General features: G+C 58.7%; 1 protein-coding gene across 1 annotated transcript; it reads left to right on the forward strand.

Annotated features, from left to right (window-relative positions):
- Positions 1-728: 728 nt before the first annotated feature.
- On the forward strand, positions 729-15,604 carry DHCR7 (7-dehydrocholesterol reductase). Its single transcript, XM_031943397.1, has 8 exons — positions 729-812; positions 6,900-7,003; positions 8,372-8,594; positions 8,836-8,926; positions 9,237-9,450; positions 11,463-11,667; positions 12,519-12,650; positions 13,360-15,604. Exons 2-8 carry the CDS (start codon positions 6,906-6,908, stop codon positions 13,822-13,824), a joined length of 1,428 nt encoding a protein of 475 aa, XP_031799257.1. The 5' UTR covers positions 729-812; positions 6,900-6,905; the 3' UTR covers positions 13,825-15,604.
- The last annotated feature ends 7,545 nt before the right edge of the window (positions 15,605-23,149 follow it).

The raw sequence follows: 23,149 nt of genomic DNA on the forward strand, positions 1-23,149 counted from the left end.
GGCGAGACGGAGGGTCCGGCCAGGCTTTCCGGGCGGCCCCTCCCCCCCATGTGAATTAGACCAAGTCCGGTCACCAGGGTCCCCTTCCCCGCCAGGTGTGGCCCACGTGACTTGAGCGGGGCGCGGTCACGTGTCTGGAGCGGCTGAAGTCCGCCTACGGGTGTGAAGTCCATTTAAACCCCAGGTGCTGGGGGGGAGGGGAGGGGAGGGGGTTGAACTGTGCCCTACCCTCGCCTTAACACTGAATTTAAAAGCATCTCTTTAGCCGGGCTCGGGGAAGACCAGTTTCCGGCCCTCAGGGGGCGTTGGCATCGAAAGGCGGAGCCGCCGAGCTGGGACCCCCGGCACCGGGGACCGAGAGAAAGGGCCGGGAACTGGGCAGCGACTCAAAGGCCGAACGAAGCCGGTTTGCTCGGTCCCATGGGCGAGCGGGAGCCAAGGGGCTTATCCTGTAGCCACGCCCCTGGGAGGGAGCTCGCCGCCCGCCCCTCGGGGGCTTCCTAAGGGCCCGCCCCGGAGGCGGCCCGACCCGCCCGGAAACCCCGCCTTTGCGCCGGGGTCCCGCCCCTGCTCCCGCTGCCCAGTGGCCAGGTTGGCTGCTCCCCGGTGGGCTCGAGATGGCTTGAGGCCGCTGCACCAATCCCAGCGCGCCGAGCGCTCTGACAGGGGCATCCGCGGCAGCCCATTGGCCGCCTCCGCGGGACGCGCCGCCTCGGGGGCGGTCCTTAAGCGGTTGCGCCAACTCGGACTCGGACGGCTTCCCTCGGCAGTGAGCGGGCGCTGGGCTCCGAGGGGCAGCGGAGCAGCAGGAGGTAAGGAGCTAGCGGAGCCGGGCCGGGGCTCCGGGACGGATGCCGGGCCCGCGAGCCGGTTCGGGGGCGTCGCCGGGGGGATTCTGGGGCGCCCCAGACGGGCAGCATCTCTATGGCTTGTAGAGCGCCGGCGCAGGCGCGGGGGCGGGTCCCCGCAGGTGCTTTGGCGCCCCCAGCGCTCGGGCGGCGCCCCCTAAATGCGGGCTGAGACGCGCCCGCTGCCCCTGCGGGGGCGCCTGCGTGAGCTTTCGGGGTCCTGGCTGGCCGAGCTCGGAGGGCGGCTCCTCCCCGGCGAGGGGACCCCGGCTACGCGGGTGGGAGGCAGCGTCCCCAGGCCGCCGCAGCGCGTGCGTTCCGCCTTCGGGAGGCTTCGCTCTCACCTCCCAAACCCGGGATGTAGAGGGGGGCCGCGGCCCCGCCCGAGAGAGCCTGGGCCGGGGGCCGCGGCGCCCGCCCTCCTGCCCCGGCGGAACCACCGTCCTGTCCGCAGCGCGCGCCGCGCCTCCTCCCACGGCCCCGGAGGTCGGGAAAGTGGCTTTGCTTCCCTAGACTGCCTCCGACAGCGCCGGAGCGGGCCCGGCCCCCTCCCCCCAAAGCCCTCAGGCCCGTTCAGTGCCCCCTCGGCCGCACCAGTGGCCGAGACAAAGGGTGTCATTAATTAGAGACCGAAAGGGGAAAAGGTTGCGACGGTGCTGGCGGCGGGGTCAGTTACCTCGGAATCAGCCTAATGTGGTTTCCGGGAAAACGCCCTAAAAGGGGAGCTGTGTAGCAGGCGTTTTTTCAGTTTTCTGTGGGCTCCAGCCCCCGCCGCCAGGCCGTGGCGGGCGGGAGGGGAGGCTTGTGCTTTCTCTGGCCAGACTTGGGCCTGCGCCCCTCCCCCCCCCCCCCCCCCCCTCCTCCCACGCCCCCGGGGCAGGACGGACCTTTCTGATGGGCGACCCCCAGGACGCGGTTCTTCTTATAAACAGCAAAGGGAAAGGGGATTGTAGAGGCCTCGGGTGGCAGATGTGCGGAAAGGCACAGGTGACCCCAGGCCGGCCCGGCCAGCTCAGCCCGAGTTCTAATCCAGCCTGGTAATGCCCGCCTAAGTGTTGGCCCCTCCTGCTCTTCCCGCTTTCTCCCCGGGGTCCCTGAGGTTCAGATGAGAACTCTAGAAACGTCGGAATGCTCTGTAATGTTTAGTCCTAGTATTCCCGCCTCGGCGCTCTGATGGGGAGGGGGCTCTGCAGGCCGGGGCCAAGCCTGTCTTAGAGAAGGGAGGCCTCTGCACCAGACTTTTCGTTCCTTTGTAACTCCAAGTGTTTGTGCTTTTAAAAACATGATTCTTCCCAGAGGCTTGGCCAGCCCTAAGTGTCCCAAAGCGGCGAAAGGAGGCCTGTTCTAAGCCAAGGTGGCTGAACCGCATCTGGGGGGGGTTATTTAGTTCTGTTTTCTACCCTCCCCTCACTATAAAAAGCTGCTCGGGAGAGAAGACAGTCCCTTCCCCGCTGGCCTGACCGTGGCTGACATGAACCCCTAAGTGAGGAGCACCAAAGCTTCACTGAGGGAACCTAGAAATTATGAAACTGATGGATGGCCATCAGCCGGGGAATGGCTGAATAAGTTACAGTGTATAAACATATGTTGTTCTATAAGAAACAATCGGCAGGATGATTTTAGAGAGATTTGGAGGGATTGACATGAACTGATGCTGAGTGAAACAAGCAGAACCAAGAGAACATTGTACACAGCAACAAGAAGATTATTCAGTGATCAGTGGCTCTTTTCAACAACGAGCTGAATCAGGCCAGTTCTAATGTCTTGCGATGGAGAGAGCACTGTGGAGACTGGATCAAAGCATAGTATTTTCCTTTTTTGGTTATTGTTTGCTTTTTGTTTGCTTTCTCGTTTTTGTCCCCTTTGATCTGATCTTTTTCTTATGCAGCATAATAATTGTGGAAATATGCATAGAAGAATTGCACATGTTTAACCTATATTGGATCACTTGCCATCTAGGGGAGGGGTGAGAGGAAGGCAGGGAGGAAAACAAAGTTTGGAGCACAGGGTTTTGCAAGGATGAATGTTGAAAACTGCATAGATTTTGAAAATAAAAAGTTAAGGGGCAGCTAGATGGGGCAGTGGATAGAGCACCAGCTCTGAAGTCGGGAAGACCTGAGTTCAAATCTGCTCTCAGACACTTAACACTTCCTAGCTGTGTAACCTCGGGCAAGTCACTTAACCCCAAGGCCTCAGCAAAAAAAAAAAAGAAAGAAAGAAAGAAAGAAAAAGAAAAGAAATCACTCTGTCTGGCCCCTCCCTTCTATAGTTGAAGAAACAGGCCCAGAGAGGAGAAGGGAGAGGCTAAAGGCAGCTGTTTTCTTGTAAATCTCTGAGGAAGTAGGATCAGTCTTACATCTCTTATAAAAAAATGGGGCCAAATGTTCCAAATCAGATTCATTCTCCTTAGGCCTTCCAGGCAATAAAACTCTAGCAGCATTTTAATTTAAAAATTATTTATTTCCATCATTATGGCAACACTGACTAAGGTATCACGGTTTTAGGGTATTTTGTTTTATTGCATTACCTTCATTTTCAAATGTGTTCCTATCCATCTCCTTTCCCCATGTCCTTCTAGAAAACAATGGCTTTCCTTGTCTAAGAATAACAAAATCTGAGAGAGGAGAAAAGAGAGGCAGGTGTAATTAGGCAATAAATCACCTTCCTGTCTGGTTTTCAGGAGGCCACAGCCATAGCTCCCCATTTCAAGGGCAAGAGAGAGGATAGGAAGTTTATTTCTCCAGCAAGTCTTTCTTGGTCATTATAAAATGACACACTATTCATTTTGGGGGTTGTTTTTCCTTTTGTCTTGTTACAACTAGACTGTGTATTATTTTCCTGATTGTGTTTATTTTGTTCCATCTGTCAGCAAGCATTTAGTAAACCTTTGTGCTGAGTTATGGGCACACCAAAAAAGCAGAAGACAGTTTGCTGTCTAGGAGCTGATTGTCTAAGGACAGAGAGGGCAAGCCATCCATGAGGTAGATACCAGCTAGTAGAGAGGAGATGGAAGGTCCTGTGATGGGGGAGAGACTCGGAGCAGAGGGAACTGGGAAAGGCAGGGAAGTTCCACAATCAATAAAATGGTCATTAGTGATTTAGGGACTTGATGCTCTCTTGACTTTATCCCTGTCACAGGGATGAAGAATATAACTATCTACTAAATGGGAGCGTTTTCATTCCCAATGTTTGATGGTACATATTTGCTGGGTTTTCAAAGTTGATTAAATTCAATTATCACTGAATTTGGACCATGCTAGTGTGGGGATCTGGGCGAGTGATTCACAGGTGTCCTCCCAAAGAACTCAGGACACAGGCTATCTCCAAACCCAGTAAAGGCATTGAGATTCATGTCCTCAATGGGTGGGCCAAGTTCCTCAAAGGAGGCAGCAGCCCGGCAAAACAAGACAAGAATTTTTACAGATTAAATGGTACCAGTTACATCAGAAGATAGGTGAAATTTCAAGTTATAGGAGTTCGCTAACATGACAAAAGCCTAAAACCTTGGCGGAAGTGCAAGGGCAGTCACCCAGAATGCTTACAGAAAAGCCCACCTGGGGGGTATTAATGTGGGGTAACGATGTTATAATTAGCCTAGATTCATTCAAGGACAGCAAAGAAGAGGAACTGGGTCACATTGGGGAAAGTCCCTTGTGTGGTTTTCGGTCTAACATTCTTTTCTCCGTGGTGGATTTTTTGTATTATGTTTAAACCAGTGAGTATGGTTACAGAACATGTTGACCTGCTCATCAGCAAATGCGGATGGAAGCTACCCTAAGGATTCCATGATTAATTTGAATTTTTTTTTTCCCTGACTTCTCACCTTGAAATTGAATTTTGTAAAGCTCTATTCACATTTTATTTATTGAGAATTTTAATTTCATTTTAATTAAAATTCAATGAGAATTTTAAAATAACTACTTATTTAGACTTCTTTTTCTGTGAAAAGAGCTGTTGGACCAGCTCTAAAGCTGGAATCCTTTGTTGGAGTCCCAAACTGATGAATATCAGAGATTGTAGAGGCAGCTGGCTTGGCCAAAAGTATCTGCTGACTGCACAACTTGTGTCCCTCTCCACCTCAGGAGTTGTCATTTGGCTCCTGGTACCTACTCTTGGCCCAATTTTGACGGGGGAAGTGTTTTTCTAGAGCAAGACTTCTGCTTCTCCTGCCTCTGGCTTTGAAGACAGCTGTTCCGTGCCTACAAGGATTCTGTTTCGGTCAAGATATTTCAGGTGATAAAAAAGACTGTTACCCCTGACCTAATGTGGAGGAAAAGGCCGATGGCTTTCAGAACATCTTCCTTCTGCCCTGGCCGGCCGGGATGGGACCCTTCCCTCCATCTGGACACGGTCTCCTTTTAAGATGGGGGAGCCCTCTCCAGAAGGCCCCTGTTAACAAGGTACTTGTGTGTCCTGGTAAGAGAAGACCTTAACCCTTAACTGACCATCTGTCTGATTGTTGGCTCTCGGCCTGGGACGAAGCAGAGAGAGGGGTTTTGATGTTGATGTTTAGGAAAACTGGCTGGGGTTCACTAGGCCCTGTAGGCCTGAATGAGGGGTGCCAATTGTTGGTCTTGGGGACCAGCTACCATTCTCCACCGTCCTCTCCTCATAGCTTCCGCAGATTTTGAGCTGGAGGGACCTGGGGGCCATTCAATCCAGCCCCCTCTTAGACCGGGAAAAGTTCATTGGTGACATCTGGAGTGAGACGCTCCAGAGCCCCAGAAACAAGCCTAGCGTGAACATGGAAAATGGCTGGAGCAATTAAAGAGTCGCCAGAAGCACCACAAATGGGATTGCAGCCTGAGACCAGCGAGCTGACCCTTGGCTCTCCTGCTGCCAGCAGGTGACCTTCGATTCCTTGTCCAAGGCCATGACATTGACTGCACAAGAAAACAACATGCAGATAGCCGAATAATTCATGCCATAAAAGGCAGATAAGCGAAGGCAGGAGGTTCAGGGGTTCCTGGAGAAGGTGGAATTTTAGCTGAGCCCTCTGTCCTTCAGCCAGTTTTGTTGCACTAGAATCAAACATTTCCTTTTTGATAACTGCGGGCCTGGTGGTCCCCTATGACCTTGGGCTTCTCTGATGTACCATTTTTTCCCCTCAAATATATGTATACATATTTTCACAGTTATCTTGCTGCACAAAAAGAATCAGAGCAAGAAGGAAGAAAAAGGAAACAAAATGCAAGCAAATAACAACAGAGAGAGAGGGAGTGCTATGTTATGGTCCCCACCCAGTTCCCATGGTTCTCTCTGGGGGTAGGTGGCTCTCTCCATCACTGAACAAATGGCTCTGGTTTGAATCATCCTATTGTTGCAAAGAGCTTCATCCATCAGAACTGATCGTCCTATAGTCTTCTTGTATAATGATCTCCTGGTTCTGCTCACTTCACTCAGCATCTGAGGCACCATCTAGCATCAGAAAACTTTAACAAGATCACGTCCACCTTAAAAATAGATTTCCCTCTTTGGTTTCTTGTCCATGTTGAAAGTAAAAGAAGATAAAGCGATTCAGAGTCGGGACCTGAGGAGAGACCCTGATTCCGGGGCAGGAGAGATGAGGAGGGGAGGGGAGGGGAGAACATTCCAGGCATGGGAGAGCCTTGGGCAAGGAAGAGCTAGAAGGCCATACACATGACAGCCATAACTTTACACGGCACTGACCGATGTAGACCCATCCTTCAGGTTGGATCAGTTAGTTTGTCTGTCGCCTGCCGTCCCAAGCTTAAAATCCCATTGTGATGATTGATGATTTTGCGCAGTCCTTTTTATACTTTAGGTGCTTAATGGATGCTTGTTGATTGATTGACTGACTGAACTATTCCTCTGATTCTATTCATCACCTTCTGTCACACTGATTTGTAAAGAATATATTGAGTAGTTTTGTATTTTTTTTTTTTAACTAATAATTAAACTGAGGGTGACTCGCTCTTGATCAACTAGTGTCAGAATGGCTGGAACACAGTAGGTACTTAACATATGTCTGCCGACTATAATTTGACCATTATTGCGCCCAAGAGATAATAGTTCTCTCTTTCTCGTCAGGGTCCAATGGCACCGAGTTCCCCAACCAGCTCTCCCAAGCAGAGGGACCCCAAGAAGTTTCCAGATGGCAACGGCACAGCTCAAGGGGCTTGGGGCCGAGCCTGGTAAGCTTCTCCTTCCAGCCCCCTGGCCTGTGGGCTTGGGACTGAGGCCCCCTGGCCCTGGCTCACAAGGCCTCCTTTTCCAAAAGAGCAACGCAGAATAAGCAGCAGCTGGCATGGGAACGGGCCCCGTCTCCTAACCCCGTCCCAACTGGGTCCCAATGCCTGGCGCCCTTTAGCCCACTTAGGAAGGTGTCTCCTTACCCTTGCACAGACTTGAACGAGCAGGGACGGTGACGGGAGTTTGTCTTCTCTGCGTTAACTAGGTCAGTTTGGAGCTAGCCACACCTTCTGCCCTTTCCCTTCCTTCGGATTTCATGGCAAGCTCTCACATTTTAGTTCTCCTGATCCCTCTGGGGGCTTAAATCACCACCTTCTCCAGATTTATCTTCCTTCCTCTTCTCCCTGGTCTCAGAGATAGGGACCAAACCCAGAATTTTACTGCTCCGGGGGATTTACCCGCAAGAAAAACTCAAATTGACACTCTCTGCCGCATGAGAAGGTTAAGTAGCTTGGCCCGCCAGCCCAGAAGTCTCAGCGGCTTTGCCTTTGGCTCTGCAGCCGCCCCAACAGGCTGTTTTTCCTGCCTTGCATAACAAGTGCTTTAAGCCAAGGGAACATAGGCCAAACTCACCAGTTCACCACCCACGAGTACACTCTCAGCCATACCCATACATGGTTGGTGAGCTGGTAGTATACAGTATACCCTCTTGGGAATGGACTTTTCCCCTTCATTCTAACTCACTGCTGGTTATCCCCAGTTAGTAAATTCCAGCCTCAGTTTCCCTTCGGAGGGGCTGTATGGTGGGTCCAGGATCACTCACCGGGCTCATGCTTCGGCTTCACCTCGGCCTTTTTCATCTCTTCATTCCAAACTGTCCCGTGCAGCCACTGCGGCGTCTAAACCGCTGAGTGTCGAGCCTTAGATGCCGATTCATTTTAATCCAGTTCAGGGTCAGGAAATAGCGGAGTGGGTTGCCAACGTTTATTAAGCACCTACTGTGTGCCATTTTGGTTGTATTAAAACCAGCCCTCGAGGAGTTCCCAGTCTAACTAGCTAGCTCAGCCACAGGGGCTCGAACCTGCTCACATTTGGCCCTAACCATTGTTGGACATCTTGGCGTCCTCAGAAAATGCCTCAAGAGGGTCTGGAAGGCTTTGCGTCCAGCGCAGGATGGGGTCAGATACAGAGCCAGAGCAGGCACTTTGGTGGGTTCAGTTCTCCCGGGCCCTGCCCACCTAGCCTCGGGTCTCCCCTCGGACCCCAGCCCAGCCGTGGACTCTCTGTCGTGGGCCACGCTCAGAGAATGACGGGTTTGCCTGATGCCCCCTGGCCACATCCCGCTGACCCTCTTCCATTTCCTCTCCCAGGGAGGTGGACTGGTTCTCCTTGGCGAGCGTCGTCTTCCTGCTGCTGTTCGCCCCCCTCATCGTTTACTACTTCATCATGTCCTGCGACCAGTACAGCTGCTCGCTCACGGCGCCCGTGCTGGAGGTCGTGACGGGCAGGTCCAGCCTCTCGGAGATCTGGGCCCGGACGCCGGGGGTGACGGCCAGAGCGGCACAGATCTACGTCGTCTGGGTCGCTTTTCAGGTCGGCCTTCCCGCCACAAAGTCCCCTTACGGTGAACTGGGGGGAGGCCCCCGGTGCCTCTGGGTGGGCGGCCATGACGAGGAGCCTGGAGTTCCCTAAGTCCCGGCACAGGAGTCTCTGCTTGTGGTCCCTTTGGCGGGAGGAGAGGCTGGAGCTGGAAGTGGCCCAGGACAGACGGGCCGCCCCGCTTACGGCCCGGAGCCTCCAGCCACTGATGTTCTTCCCAAACGGCTTCTTTTAGGTGGTTTTATACATGATGGTTCCTGATTTTTGCCACAAATTTTTGCCCTTCTACGTGGGAGGCGTTCAAGAAGGGGCCGTCACCCCTGCAGGTAACGATTGTCCAGCAGGTGGGGGGGGCTGGGTCCCCGGGTCCCTGTCTCCTCAGCTGCCCCTCCTGTCTGCAGCAGCCCCCTCACCTGTAGGGAGCTCAGGGCAGGCCCCGCTTTATAGAAAGGGACTGCACGTAGGGAGCTGCCCCGGGCCCTTGGCGCTGTGGCCACTCCACGGCTCGAAAGGTCAGGCCCAGGAAGGAGCCGCCGCTGCCGCTGGAAGTGGGGGAACCATTGCCCCCGGCGTTGTTTCTCTCCCTGGCCGCACGGCCCCCCTTCACGCTCCTGCCCCACCCTCGTTCCCTTGCAGGAACCGTGAACAAGTATGAGATCAATGGCCTTCAGGCCTGGATCATCACCCACCTGCTGTGGTTTGCAAATGCTCAGTTTTTCCACTGGTTCTCACCCACGATCATCTTCGACAACTGGATCCCGCTCCTGTGGTGCGCCAACATTCTGGGCTACGCCGTGTCCACCTTCGCCATCGTCAAAGGGTACTTCTTCCCCACCAATGCCCGAGACTGGTACGTTCTGTGTCCCGGGCGAAAGACAGCACCGGCCCACGGGCCTTGCTCCCTCCTGGGAGGAGGAGGAAAGGGAGGGAGGCTTGGGGAAGACGCGGCAGCTGGAACCCCAGAAAACCAGTGTTCCCAGTGCTGTCACTCTTCTGTGGCCTGAAGATGTGAAAAGTCCTCTTTTCCTGCCTTAGTAAACACAGTAGTTTGTGAAGACTTCTCAGGGTCCCTCCCACCTAACCCATCACCAGGATCACTAGGGAGGCTCACAGGTGTAGACAGTCAAGGGGGAGGGGCCTGATGCCTCCCCCCAAAAAAATGGGGTTTGGAGTCCAAGGATCCACCTCCTCCTGTTCACTCTCTGTGAGATGCCGGGATCTTTCTGAACCGGTCTGGACATTTATTAGGCGCCTACTGTATGCCCTAGGGAACATCCTGTGAAAGACAAGGGTCTGAGGGCGGTGGGATTCCTGGGACATCGGCACCTCATCCCAAAAGTCTGTGCAGGCGGAACATTTTAAGGAAAGATTCCTGGCTTTGGGTCTTCACTGAAGCCGTTCCACGTTCCTTCATGTCAAACTTTTCTCCTGGTGAGGCTCTGAGCCCAGCCCCCACCACAGGGGTCCCAAGACGTCAGGCTCGAAGAGCCCCCAGAAGCCCCTCAGCTTCCTCTCCTCTGAAACACCCACGTTGGCCCGTCGGGAGCCTCCGGCGCCAAACCTTCGGCCCCCGCCACAGACTGGCACACAGGCAGGCCTGTGCCGGCAGGTCTCTTGGCCCCGGGCCCCGCTTACTTTTGACGGCTGCTGAACAAGGCTCCCCGTCCCAGATGGTACCGCTTTGGGTGCTGGTGCCCCTGGTGGGCGGCATCTCTCCGGTGAGGGAGGGGCCTGGCGGGCTCCCAGGCCCTGCCCTTGCCCTGCCCTATCTCAGAGCACAAACAGCCGCCGCTGCGCCCCACCCTGACAGAGGCCCCAGGGTCCCCTTCCCACACATCTTCTGGGCCCAGAGGCAGGTCAGGGCTCTTACCGGACTCTCCAGGCCCTCTCCCTGGCTCCAGCTTAGGGGCCCTCTCTCACAGTAGGTGCCCAGTCATACAGTGACGGGCGTTCTGTGTGCGCTCGCTGCGCGCTAGCCAGGGGAGACCCGGGATAAATGGGACGCAGCCAGAACCTTATGGAGTCCGCTCGGGCCGGAAGGCCGGCAAGAAGCAGAGGCAGAGACGGAGAGTGGGAGTGCCACGGTGGGGGGTGAGCTCCGGGGGGGGAGGAGGGTGGCGAGTGCCGGGCAAGGGGCGAGTGCCAGGCCAGGGGGGCAAGCGCTGGGTGAGGGGTGAGTGCCGGGCCTGCGGCCTAGACCTGACCGGCTTTCGTAAGTGGCTGAGAGCAGGGCCGGGTCCTGGTGGTATGGAGGAATCCGCAGCAGCCCCTGCCCCCCACCATCACAGGACTCTCAGGGTTTGCTAGGAAGTGACCGCCCGGGGCGCCGGGCACGTGGGTGCCCACGTATGTGTGGCTTGCTATGTACGTGTAAAGCGCGTTTCTGTGATGTGTATCATGTGCCCCTAAATATGGGGATGGATTCAAGGGAGAGACAGGACAGCGACCCCCGGGACACCTGGAAGAGCTTTGTCCGGACACTTGAGCTGGGCTTTGTGGGTTTGAAAAAGCTGAGAAGGCGAGAGCGTCTGAGCCCCATGGAGGTGTCTGCAAGGGCCGGAGGCCGGGAACGGGTGCCGTGACCCTGGGGGGCTGAGGGAGCTGGGGAGGGAGCGAGGTAGGAGGAGGAGGGCAGCCGGGGGGCCGAACGCTCTAAGGCTCACCGGGCACTTTGCCCATAACTGCGCCCTGTGAGCCTCCTTTGCACATGGGGAAGCAGAGGCTCCTGCGTGGTGCCGGGCCCCACAGCGTCCGGAGGCCCTCGCGGCCCTCACTCCTGTCTCTGGGCCAGGGCCCGGCCACCTTGTGCCCCCCAGGCCCGGTCACTGGCCCCCCTCACCTCCTGCCCCTTCTGCCCCTCAGCAAGTTCACAGGCAACTTCTTCTACAACTACATGATGGGTGTGGAGTTCAACCCGAGGATAGGGAAGTGGTTCGACTTCAAGCTCTTCTTCAATGGCCGCCCCGGGATCGTCGCCTGGACGCTCATCAATCTGTCCTTCGCCGCCAAGCAGCAAGAGCTGCACGGCTCGGTGACCAACGCCATGGTCCTGGTCAACGTCCTGCAGGCGAGTGCCAAGTGCCCCGGGCCAGGGGCGCGGGCTCGGCCCGTAGGGGTCCCGGCCCATAGGGGTCCCAGCCCGGTGAGGGTCCTGGCCCATCCGGGGATCCCGGCCCGTCAGGGGTCCCGGCTCGCTGGGTGGCTCATGCCTCTACAGCGCCCCCTCTACCACCTTCCACTGGTGCCAAGGACCGTGTGCCCAGATGCCAGGCATTGGTGAGAAACGGCCACAGGAGCTGGGAGATCACTGGGTCGGCTGCAGGCCCAAGCATGGCCAGTGTGCCTGTGCCCCCCCTCTGCCTCCCTGGCACAGCTCAGGGGACACTGAGGCCTTGGCCGACCACCCCCCCACCCCCCCCAACTGCCTCCTTTCTCCTTTGTGTCCATTTTTCGGCTCCCGGAGGCACATTTCATGCCCCTCCCCCAGTAAAACGTGAGCTCTCTGAGGGCGGGACCATTTCTCAGGTTGTCTTTTCCCTCCACCCCAGCCCAGGCCCCCAGAGCTGGTTAATTGATCAGTGGGCCCCCGAGGAGTCCCTGCCTTGAGTTGGGACCCTGGGTTTCCACATGGTCCAGATTGGGGGGCACAGGGGCTCCCCCAGGGGGCTCAGACCAGGCCTTTGGCTGGCGAGGGCTGGGACCGAGAGGGATAGAAGGGGTACAGTTAGTCCCCGAGGGGGGAACGCTGCCTGCCCTCTGGTTTAACGAACCAGAACCAGAGTCCTGGGTTCAAATTGGCCTTTGTACCATGTTCCTCTGCTGGCTCTGAGGTCCTCAGGCCCCCCAGGAGGCGCTTGGCAAGTAAAATGAGGCTTCTCTGGGGGCTGCAGACGCTGTGACCCCGGCCTTGCTTTTCAGGCTCTCTACGTGGTGGACTTTTTCTGGAATGAAGCCTGGTACCTGAAAACCATCGACATCTGCCACGACCACTTCGGCTGGTACCTGGGCTGGGGGGACTGCGTCTGGCTGCCTTACCTCTACACCCTGCAGGTAAGGGTGCGGGCGCGGGCCGGCCGGTGGGGGGACCCGAGCGGCACTGGAGACCTGGCCAGAAGCTGCCTTGCCCCGGGTGGGGGGACCCCGAGGACACGCCCTTGGCCTTTCTGGGAAATGACTGCCGTGAGGCATGGGGGCCTACTGTGCGCTGGGCACTGGGCTAAGGCCGGGGATACAAGCCCCCCCAGGATGGTTCCTGCCTCGCCCTCAGCACACAGTGGGGGTGCACAGTAGGTGCTCAATAAAATAGAATGGGGTAGTGCTGCATCCAGGGTAGGAAAGGAGAGACGTGCGTCCGGGGAGACGGGGGCGACGGTCGCGGTTACAGGCGTCTGAGTAGTAAAGGATGTTTTATGGATGATAGAGAGACTGGGAGGGACCTGTTGTCCCAGCTGGGCCCGTGAGTGCCCCTTGAACTGGCCTCTAGGGCTGCGAGGGGGCTGCCTCTGGTCACCCCGCTAGTCAAGGTCCAAGGCAGGATTTGAATCCGGAGCCTCACGCAGTGCAGGCGGTGCTCCCTCAGTATCCACAAAGCTTCCAGGGGTGGGGGGTGGGCGAGGGGCTCAGGCTTGCAGCAGGGACCCCAGGGTGGTGCTCCCCTGGGGAGCTCTGGCTGGCAGCGGGGGCGCCCAGCCGGCTCCAGGGGGTTCTGTGCCGCTGACCCCAGACCATCTCTGGCCTGATGCCCCCACTCTCCCCGCAGGGCCTGTACCTGGTCTATCACCCCGTGCAGCTCTCGGCACTGCACGCGCTGGGCGTCCTACTGCTGGGCCTGGGCGGCTACTACATCTTCCGGGCGGCCAACCACCAGAAGGACCTCTTCCGCAAGACCAACGGCCACTGCACGGTGTGGGGCCGCAAGCCGCGCTACATCGAGTGCTCGTACACCTCGTCCGACGGGCGCCGGCACCGCAGCCGCCTCATGGTCTCGGGCTTCTGGGGGCTGGCGCGACACCTCAACTACACGGGCGACCTCATGGGCAGCCTGGCCTACTGCCTGGCCTGTGGCTTCTCGCACCTGCTGCCCTACTTCTACATCATCTACATGTGCGTCCTGCTGGTGCACCGCTGCCTGCGCGACGAGGACCGCTGCTCCCGCAAGTACGGCCGCGACTGGGAGCGCTACACGGCGGCCGTGCCCCGGCGCCTGCTGCCCGGCCTCTTCTAGCGGGGGCCCGAGGGGGGCCACGGGGGCGGGGCTGCGGCCGGCTCGGGGCTCCCCACAGTGTTGGAGAAACTCTTTGCGGACCCGGTGGCCACGAGAATCCTGAGTGGGAACATACTGCTCCTGGGCCTTCCCGCCCGCGCCCCTCAGGCCACCTGCTCCGTCAGAAGACGGCTCTTCCTCGGGGGGCTCGGCCTCCATGGCTGAATCTCGCACAACGTCCTGGGTCTGAATGTAACCTTGTTTCCTCAGCAAATCCAAGAGTCGTTCTCACCCCCCTCCCTTCCCCCCCTTTCTTGACTGGAATGTGAGACTTTACTCTGCACGGGGCCGAGGGCCGCCCTCCGGGAGCTCCCAGGCGGGGGGGAAGGGGCCGGGGGGCTGCAGTCGCTCAGGCGGGGGTCGTGGGCCGCGGCCGGAGGCTGACCACAGAGGTGTCCCGGGCGGAGGGCGCCGGCGGGAGGGTCAGGGACATGGCGGCAGGCACTCGCGTGGCAGAGGCTGGGGCCGGGAGCAGCGGGGAGGCCAGAGCAGGGGCTGCGGAGCACCTGGGGACATGAGGTCCCACCAGCATGGAAAGGCAGGCAGGGGCTGGTGATGCTGGGGTTAGACTGGATTGGGGGAGGGGGCTCGGGGTCATGGTCAGGTGAGGGCAGGGATCCTGGCCAATCAGAGAAGGGTGTGAGTAGAAGGCCCCCAGTGGGTTGGGAGGGCCGAGAGGCAGGTCTGGGGGAAGTGAATGAGATGTGCATTTGGGAGGTTGAGAGGTGAGGGCTGGCCGGATGCTGTCTGCTTGGAGGCAGCTGGGGAAGGGACGAGCTCTGGCCAGCGGGTTCAGGTCAGAGCCATTGAGGCAGAACGCCAGGGCCCCAAGGCCGGGATGATGGGGGGGGGTCTGGGGCGGTCTCTGTCATGGACCGGCTGGGAAGCTAGGGAGAGGGTTAAGCTCTCAGCAGAGCTGCTCTCGTGGGAGCTGCCCCTGCCTCTGGAGAGGCTTCCCACACCAACTGAAATTGTAGGTATAGACCCCAAAAAGTTCTCCCCCTCATGCCTCACCCGCAAGGCCCTCAGCCACTGGGCATCTTGGGAGCAAAGGTGTCCGGAGGGGAAGCACATAGGCCAGGGCCTGCTCTTCCCCTCCCCCCCCCAGAAGTCCTCACATTTGCCAGCCATTGGGGGGGGGGGTGAGGAGGATCCTGGACAAAATCAACCAGAGCCCCAGGGCTCAATGGACTGGGCCAAGATGCTGGAGGTCCTCCCCCTTTGGGCAGCCCCTACCCTGTTTGCAGGCTTTGTCCCAGCACCAAGCACAGTGCCTTTGTATACAGTGGCATCCAATAAATGCTTGTTGCTAACACTGATTCTTGGGAAGTGGACTCCCCTCTCTCTGCCCCTTAGATCCATTATTCTCGGTTCTGCTCCAAGTCCTTCCTCCTCTCCCCATGACTGTCTTCTCTGCCTCAGCCCTTCCCATCTTGAGCTGTAACAAGGGTGGAGCAGACGGGACTTTGTTCCAGGTGCCAGCCTCCTGGGGGCCGTTCCTTTCCTCGAGGGGGGCCGTGCCAAAGCCTTCCTGCCCATCTGGGGGGGGGGGGGGGGGGGGGGAACTGTGCTGCCCCCCCAGCTCTGGGCTTCTGTAAGCACCTTCCAGGGCTCTTTGTTGCTCCCTGAGTTTCCTCCAAAGGTGCCTTTGAATCCTTCTGGCTGCCGAGAATTTTCTAATCTTTGTACCCAGCCCTGGGCTCTGCACACAGCAGGTGCTCAATAAAGATTTGTTGTGTAATGGCGGCTCCAGTGTATTAGCTCTCCCCGACGCCACTTCCAGAGACTGTCCCCGATCCTGCTGTGGCTGCCACGTTCTCAGCCTGGCATTCAGGGAGGGCCCTCTGCTATCGGGTGCCACTTTGCAGGTCACCCCGCCCGGCCTCTGGAGGGGGCCCCCTTGCCGAATGCCAGCTTCCTGGGGCGGCGCTCCCGCTTTTATGACTGGGACCCTACTGCCTGGTGAGCATCTGTGAGATACTGAGCAGAGAATGACACATAGTAGGTGCTTAGTAAATGCGCCCTGCTCCTTGACCCAAACTTGTGGCTCCAAAGCCACCCTCTGTGCCTGTGAAACAAGCCCCTCTGGCTGCCCAGCTGGGGCCACACCAGCCTCTGCCTCACGTCCCCAAACTCGCCCTCGTCCTCGGCTGACCGGCCTCCGGCCCACTGCTCACCAAGGCCCGGCCCACGGCCCCTCCCCTTCGGCTGGGGCTGAGCATCCCTATTACTGCGAGGTCCTCCGAGCCCGAGGACCCCCGGGCCTTTCCCTCCAGAGCCGAAGCCTCCTCTGTATGACGTCATCCCCAGTGAGAGGAGGCCCTGAGCACCAGCCCCGGCTCACCATTGCCTTCCTCAGGGCTGGCCCCGGAAGGGATCCTTTTACAAAAACAGGATTCTGTTCTACTTCTCTGCCCCCGAACCTTCAGCAGCTGGTGGTGCAGTGGGTAAGGCTCGGAAAACTTAGATCCCCCGGGCTCTGCACCCGTGTGACCCTGGGCAGGTCCCTTCCCCTTCCGCTTCCCTCAGTTTCCTCGGCTGTAAAATGGGGATAGTAACAGCACCTGTCTTCCAAGTAGTGGGGGGGGAGGGGGAGCAGTGGTGGAGGTAGTGGTATTGGGTACCAGCAGTAAGTAGGTGCTGGTGCTGGTGGTGATAGTCAGTAGTAGTGTAATGCCGGAGAAACTGAGGCAGGATAGAGATTAGAGAGCAGGATAGAGATTAGAGAGTAATAATTTATTAAATGGAGAGATTTACTGGGACCAATGGATCCATGGTTTGGGCCCGGGGCTGAATGAGAATACTGTCTCCAAGAATCCAGCCGCGAATATCAGATACAAAGTTCTTTTAAAGGGCAACAAGAACAATGACACATGGGGGAGGTGCCTGGGTGGGGATGACCTAATGGGGGGCGGCACCTGGGATGCGTAATGGGAGGTTCTGCAGAGGCTCCTGATATTCTAATGACCTTTATCCCATCAAGCATCCCCATGATTATAGCCTAGCAGGGGTCCTCAAACTTTTTCAATAGGGGCCAGTTCCCTGCCTCTCAGACTGTGTGTGTGGGGGGGGGGGGGGGGGGGGGGGGGGGGGGGGGGGGGGGGGGGGGGGGGGGGGGGGGGGAGGCAGGGCTATAGTAAAAAACAAAAACTTGGTTTTGTGGGTCTTTAAATAAACTTCCTAGCCCTGGGGGAGGGGGAGAATCTCCTCAGCTGCCGCATCTGGCCCTCAGGCCATAGTTTGAGGACCCCTGGGCCCTAAGGTCTATCAAACATTAGGAGGGAATGGTCACAACCTGAGGCAGAGTGACTGACTGAATAGGACAATTAGGGAAACTGGGTCAGGACATTAAAAGGGAACGGTGGCACTACAGTAGTAGGAGTCAGTGGTGGTGGAAGAGGAGGAGCCATAGTTGCCACTGATAAAAAGCCCGGCCCGGCCCCGTCTCCACCCCTGACCTATGCACCTGTGGCTGTGTCCACACTATCCCTTCTCCTCCTGGGAGGGAGGATGAGAGAGGACTCAGAAGCTCCCGGAGTTGGAGGAAGGAAGGCCTCAGTTTGGGCCAATGAGAAACTCACCTTTGGAAATGGCTGCAGGTCAAATGACGTTGACTCCTCACAGGGGCTCCGCCCTTTGGCATTGGGTTCCTTATGGCAGAATTTGCCTGGTTCATTTTTCGGAGCTACTTTTTCTTTTTTTTTTTTTTTTTTGGCTTTCCCTCTCTCCCCAACTTTCTGCTTCGCTTCTAATCTTGGAGTCTGAATGCAGATTAAGGCATCCAATTTTTCTCCTGGTTTTTCCCTGTTGTTCTGATTCTTCTTTCACAGCTCGACTAGTGGGGAAATGTGCTTATCCCGATTGTGTACGTACACCCTGCATCCTTAATCGCTGTCTTGAGCAGGGAGAGGAAGGGAGAGAAAATCGGAACTTGAAATCTCACCAAAAAGCTGTGGAGAAGTGCCTTAAATATAATTGGGAAGAAATACTATCAAGGGAGAAGGAAGAGGAGGAGAAAGAAAAGGAGGGAGGGGAGCAGGAGGAGGAGGAGGAGGAACAGGAAAAAGAACAGGAGAAGGAGCAAGAGGAACAGAAAGAACAGGAAAAGGAACAGGAGAAAGAAGAGGGTGAAGAGACACAGCAGCAGCAGGAGGAGTCCCTTTAGCATCAGCTGTCTGTGGGTTGGACATCTCAAATTGTAGGCTTCTCCAACGGAGCAGCTCCGAAAGTGAGCTCATCATCTTCCCCCGCCCCTGACCCTTCCAGCCTCGCCTCTCCCTCGGACTCCTGCCGCAGGTGTCCTTCTGTTTCCTTGGCTCTCACTCCACGGCCAGCTCCGCGGCCAGGCTTGTCGCTTCTGCTCTGGAAGCGTGGGTCCCATCTGCTCCGTCTCCCACTCGGCCGCTGCCCCGCAGCAGGTCCTCCTCATCCCTCGCCCGGATGATTGTCAGTCGCCGGGTCGCTGTCCCCGGCCATCACAACTCACTCCGATGCCAACTGGTTTTCGCAAACCGAAGGGTGACCTGGGAGCCCCCAACTCACTCAACGCGGGCTTCCCCTAATCTCCCGTTTGCCATTCGGAGCCCTCCCGGGCCGCCAGGTTCCTTGCATCTTGCTTGCTCCCTTCCGGGGGTTCCTGGGCTCGGTGATGATGCAGGTCTCGTTGCTGTTCCCCTCTCTGCCTGAAATGCTTTCCCCCTTCCCCCACCTCCGGGGGCTTTTCCCAGCAGCGGAGTTTCCCGGGAGGAGATCTGGGGCTGAATGAGGAGGGCAGAGCTTCCGGGAGTCGGGAGCAGATAGGACCCTCTCCCGGCCCCGGCTTAGACTCCTCTGGAGCCTTGGTAAGCCCGAGCGCCAGAGGAAGGGACCAGGACGCCAAAGAGCCCGAGAAAGAAGTGGCGTAGAGAGGGCCCGAAGAGGAGACCGGGTGCAGGAAAGCGCCTGGCACCGAGGGCAGAAGCCGGAGAAACGGGCCGAAACGCCGAGGCGGGCTTCCTGGCAGTGAGGCTTGTCCCCATGGGAGGGGCAGCCCTGGCCGGGGAAGGCGAGTCCCTCGTGCTTCGGGCGGAGGCTGGGTGCCCACTAGCGGGCCATGCGGGGGCTTCCCTGCAGGGGCGGCCGCGCGGTCACTGAGGCCCTTTCCTGCGGCCCACTTCTGCGCCCCCTGGCCTCCGTTTCCCCTGTGCGCACACTTTCGTGCGGGTGGTGAGTGAAACGTTCCCTTTGGATCCTTCCGGCTGTGAAGGGCAGCTGGCGGTTCTGCGGCACCCGCTGCGCGCGGCACAGACGCTCCCTCGTCGGCCTCTCCCAGCCCCGGAGAGAGTTACTGCGGGTGGGGAACCTGAGGCACAGAGTGACTGCGCAGGGTCTCACCGCCCCGAAGCGTCCCCGCCGCCGCCGCCGGAAATGGCCGCGCGTCACAGAGGGGCGGGCACTGTGACGTCGGCAGCCCCCCCACCCCCCGCGACGCCCCCCCCCCCAGCCCCCGGGAAAGAGGCTGGGGGAGCCGCCGCCCGGCCCCAGTAGCCCGCGCTCCATCCCGGGAAGCTGGCGACCATGGGCAAGCTGCTCTCCCAGCACCACCGGGGCCCCGAGGCCTCGAGCTCGGGCAGCCGCTGCTGCCTGATGCAGGAGCTCCGCGCCGAGGAGGAGCTCTGCTCGCAGCCCGGCCGCGGGGGCTCGGGGAGCTGGCACCGGGGCCTGGACTACGCCGAGGACTTCGACCCGGCGGGCCAGGACTGCAGCGCCACCAAGCTGCTGTCCGAGGTGAGGGCCCCGCGCGCGGCCGCCCGGTCCCTGCGGCCTCTGGGGCGAGGCGCCGCCCTGGGGCTCCGGAGCCTGCCGTAGCTCGGGAGGGGGGGTACGCGCCTGTGCGTGCGCGTGCGTGTGTACATGTGGTGCGTGTGCACGCGCATATTCAGATCCCACAATTCCCCGGGAACGCCAGAGTCGTGGAGGACGAGGTTGTGTGCCGGGCCACGGGACTGGCCTCTCCCCATAAGTCAGAGGTCACGAGGGCATCGGGTGCTCCCCGAGCCCCGCCCCCCCGATCTTCGGGTTCCGTCCTCTAAGGGCCCCCTCGCCGCGTCCTATGTTAAGTGTCCCTCTTCCACGTCCGAGGCCCCACCCACCAGTGACGTCCCCGGCGCGAGGCCCTCGCCTGCAGTTCGGAGCTGTGCCACGAGGGGGCAGTGGTACCCTGCTCGGAATTACTCTGTCGGTGAACTGGAACTAGCGCTGATTTGTATTTTTGTATTTTTTTACTCTGGGAAAAATGCCCCGAGAGAGCCCTCGTGATCTGACTATGCGTGCCCCAGTGCCTGATGGGAGCCCCCGTGATCTGACTACGCGTGCCCCAGTGCCTGATGGGAGCCCCCGAGGTGAGGGAAGGTCTCCCCAAGGCTAGGGAGGGAGAAGTCCCCCAGAGAGCGAGCAGATGCTTCCTCTCCCTCCCGGTGCTCCCCAGAGAGCTCAGGTCCACGTCGCAGGGCGGCCTGGCCCAGTGCGGGGAGCACCAGGGAGCGCCATCGAGGCCGCTGACCTTGGTCCCACTTCTGGCGCGCACGCGCGCACCCTGGGATGGCCCCCCGATCGCCCAGAGGGGGCGCTGGCCTTGGTCCCACTTCTGGCGCTTGGACCCTGGGATGGCCCCCGGATCGCCCAGAGGGGGCGCTGGCCCGAACAGGCAGAGGGGTTTCCTCCCCTGGGAGTTCTCTGGCGGAGACCCCGGTTAAGCCCCTTCCTCACAGCCCCCAGGAGGAAGGGGCTATGCTTGTGGTTGCCCTTATTTTACTGGGGGGAGAAGCGAGGGACTTGTTCAGCTCAGAGACCGCGGGCGGGGATTCGGGCTCAGGGCCCCCCTCCGGAGCCGCGGATTCTCCGTGACCCCGTCGGGTTTTCTCGTCTCCTGCGGTTCATTTTACAGATGAGGAGACTGAGGCGAGGGTCACAGCCAGGAAGCGGCCGAGTCGGGATCCGAACCAGGGGAGAGGAGACTTTGGGACCCAGCCCGGGTCTCCGTAGTCAGTGCTGCTTGTGCACTTAAGCACTAATTAAGCACCTACTGTGTGCCGAGCCACGGGCTCGGGTACACAAAGGAAGGCCACAACTTGCGGCCTAATGAGGGAGGGGCGCGCAGGCCGAGGCTCTAACGGGGGAGACACGGCCATGTCAGAGGGAGGCCCCGGCCCGAGGGAGCTTTCTGGGGAAGGGGAGGTCAGCTGGGCCTTGGAGGGAGCTGAGTGGAGAGATGGGGGGAGGGGGGAAGGGACCGGAGTCATGGTCACGGAGCGCGAACAGGCTGGGAAAGCCCAGGTTATATGGGGTCCGACTTCGGCCGAGCGTGGAAGCGGGGGGTCCCCGGGAGGGCGGGCCCCCACCTCCAGCCCCGCCCCGCGCTCTGCAGGTCCGTCCGGAGGAGGGGGGGATGAGGGTTTGGGTGGGGGCGGGTCAGGGGAGAGAAGGGGGCGGCCCTGCCAGGAGCCTCGGCGAGGGAGGAAAGAGAAAGAAGGTGAAGCTAGCACTTCAGAGGGGGGGAGGGGCGCCGCGCTGTAGTCGGGAAGACCTGAGTTCAGATCCCGGTGACCTCAGGCGAGTCATTCAGTCAGTTTCCTCCTCTATAAACTGGGGATGACCGTACTTCCCAAAGCTGCTGTGAGCGTCCCATCAGCCCGGGCCCTGGACGCGGAACGGGCTAAGCAAGTGCCAGCCTACTGTTGTCTAGGAGCCTGAGGAAGCCTCGGCCCTCTCTGGACCGGCGGGGCAGGCGGAGCCCCTCAGTCTGGGGCGGGGCCGTCGTAGGGCGAGGGGGGGGGGGCACATGGAAGGGGGGGGCGGGGAGAGTCAGAGCAGAGAGGCCGACAAGCATGGGCTTTCCCCGAAGAAATGGGAAGAACCCGGAAAGGAGGTCACTGGGATGAAAGCTCCAGCCGGGAGGGCGGGAAGTCACATTTTCCAGAACGTTTTCCATAATATATAAGACCTTGAACAGGGGATCACTTTGACAGGGCGTCTATTCGGGGCAGAAAGGTGGGATAAGGAAAGGCTCCCCCCAGTTCCAGGCTGGTGAGGACTGAGAGCCACGGGCTGGAGCCACTCCGCTCGGTCCATTGTAGACAGGAGAGGGAGGGGTGAGAAGGCTTCGGATACACTTAGGCTCTTTATTACATTTGTGACTGAGCTCCCATCTCACCTCTGACCCTTCCTGGGCTGTGAATTCCTGGGAAAGGTCACTTAACTCTGCCTCATTTTACTCATCTTTAAAATAGGAGGGGGGCTTTTGTGCAGATCAAAGGTGCGAAGCGTTGGGCAAACCTTAAAGGAATAGGTCAGATGTAGCTACATGATTGTTAACCACCTTCGCCTATAAAACGAAGTCCTTGGGCCAGACGCCTGCTGAGGGACAGGCGGGTGCCCCAGGCTGCAGACCCTGTCCTGTATCCATTCAGTGCCGTGCGGACCCTGTCCTGTATACACTTGGGCTGGCAGACCTCGGGTAACTCCAGGTTTTCCAAGGGCCCTTTTCTCACTGTTGTTCAGCCTAATTCACCAAGGCAGGAAGGGAGATGGGGACCCTAGCCAACCGCTAGAATTAGGCAGAGGAAGCCTTCTCCTCGGGTTCTAAAGCCTCCGGGGCCTTTGCCTGACCCCGCTTGGGATAAGGGCGCCGGACGGCCAGATAATGGCGCAGTTGGTCCCTCTTTTCAGACAGTTCCATTGCTAGGGATCTGGGCGCACCGCCACTGACCTTTGTGATAACCCCTATCATATCAGGCCCATCTCCAGCCCTGGGGCCAGGCGGACTAACACTGGCCCCTCTTGCATGGCCCGGATGTAGCCGTGACGGAGCCCCCCGGGCCTTCTCCAGATGCAGTCCCTGCTTCCTTTGACGGATCCCCACTTGACGGATCCCCACTTGGCGCATCCACGGCCGCCCAGCCCGCTGCCTCCCCAGGTTCTCAGCATCCTTTAAAACACAGAACCTCAAGCCGATCACAGCTGTGTTCTCACCAAGTCAGGATAAGGCGGAACTCCCTCCTCCGAGCCCTGGACACGCTCAGACGGTCTCGGGCACACTTCAGCTGTTACTCTGACAAGTCTAACCTCTGGCCTTGTTTGTTTGTTTTCTGTGTGTTTAGAACTTGAAGCAAGACCTCTCCCTTACGCAGAACAACCCTGTGGATGCCCCCAGTTACCCAAGACTCCCAAAGATATGGCGGCGGAATTCGCCCCATTAAACAGAACAGTGCGCCCAGCACTGTGTGCTCACTCTGGCTCCCTGTGCTCT

This window comes from Sarcophilus harrisii, chromosome 6 (assembly GCF_902635505.1).
Source record: "Sarcophilus harrisii chromosome 6, mSarHar1.11, whole genome shotgun sequence".
In the NCBI taxonomy this organism is placed as follows: Eukaryota; Metazoa; Chordata; class Mammalia; order Dasyuromorphia; family Dasyuridae; genus Sarcophilus; species Sarcophilus harrisii.

What these genes read in the sequence shown, in the direction of transcription:
- DHCR7 (XM_031943397.1), top strand. Translation starts at nt 6,906, where the DNA reads ATGGCACCGAGTTCCCCAACCAGCTCTCCCAAGCAGAGGGACCCCAAG. An exon ending in TCCTGGTCAACGTCCTGCAG is followed by an intron (nt 11,668 to 12,518) that starts GCGAGTGCCAAG and finishes CTTGCTTTTCAG; the next exon opens with GCTCTCTACGTGGTGGACTT. An exon ending in CTTACCTCTACACCCTGCAG is followed by an intron (nt 12,651 to 13,359) that starts GTAAGGGTGCGG and finishes CTCTCCCCGCAG; the next exon opens with GGCCTGTACCTGGTCTATCA.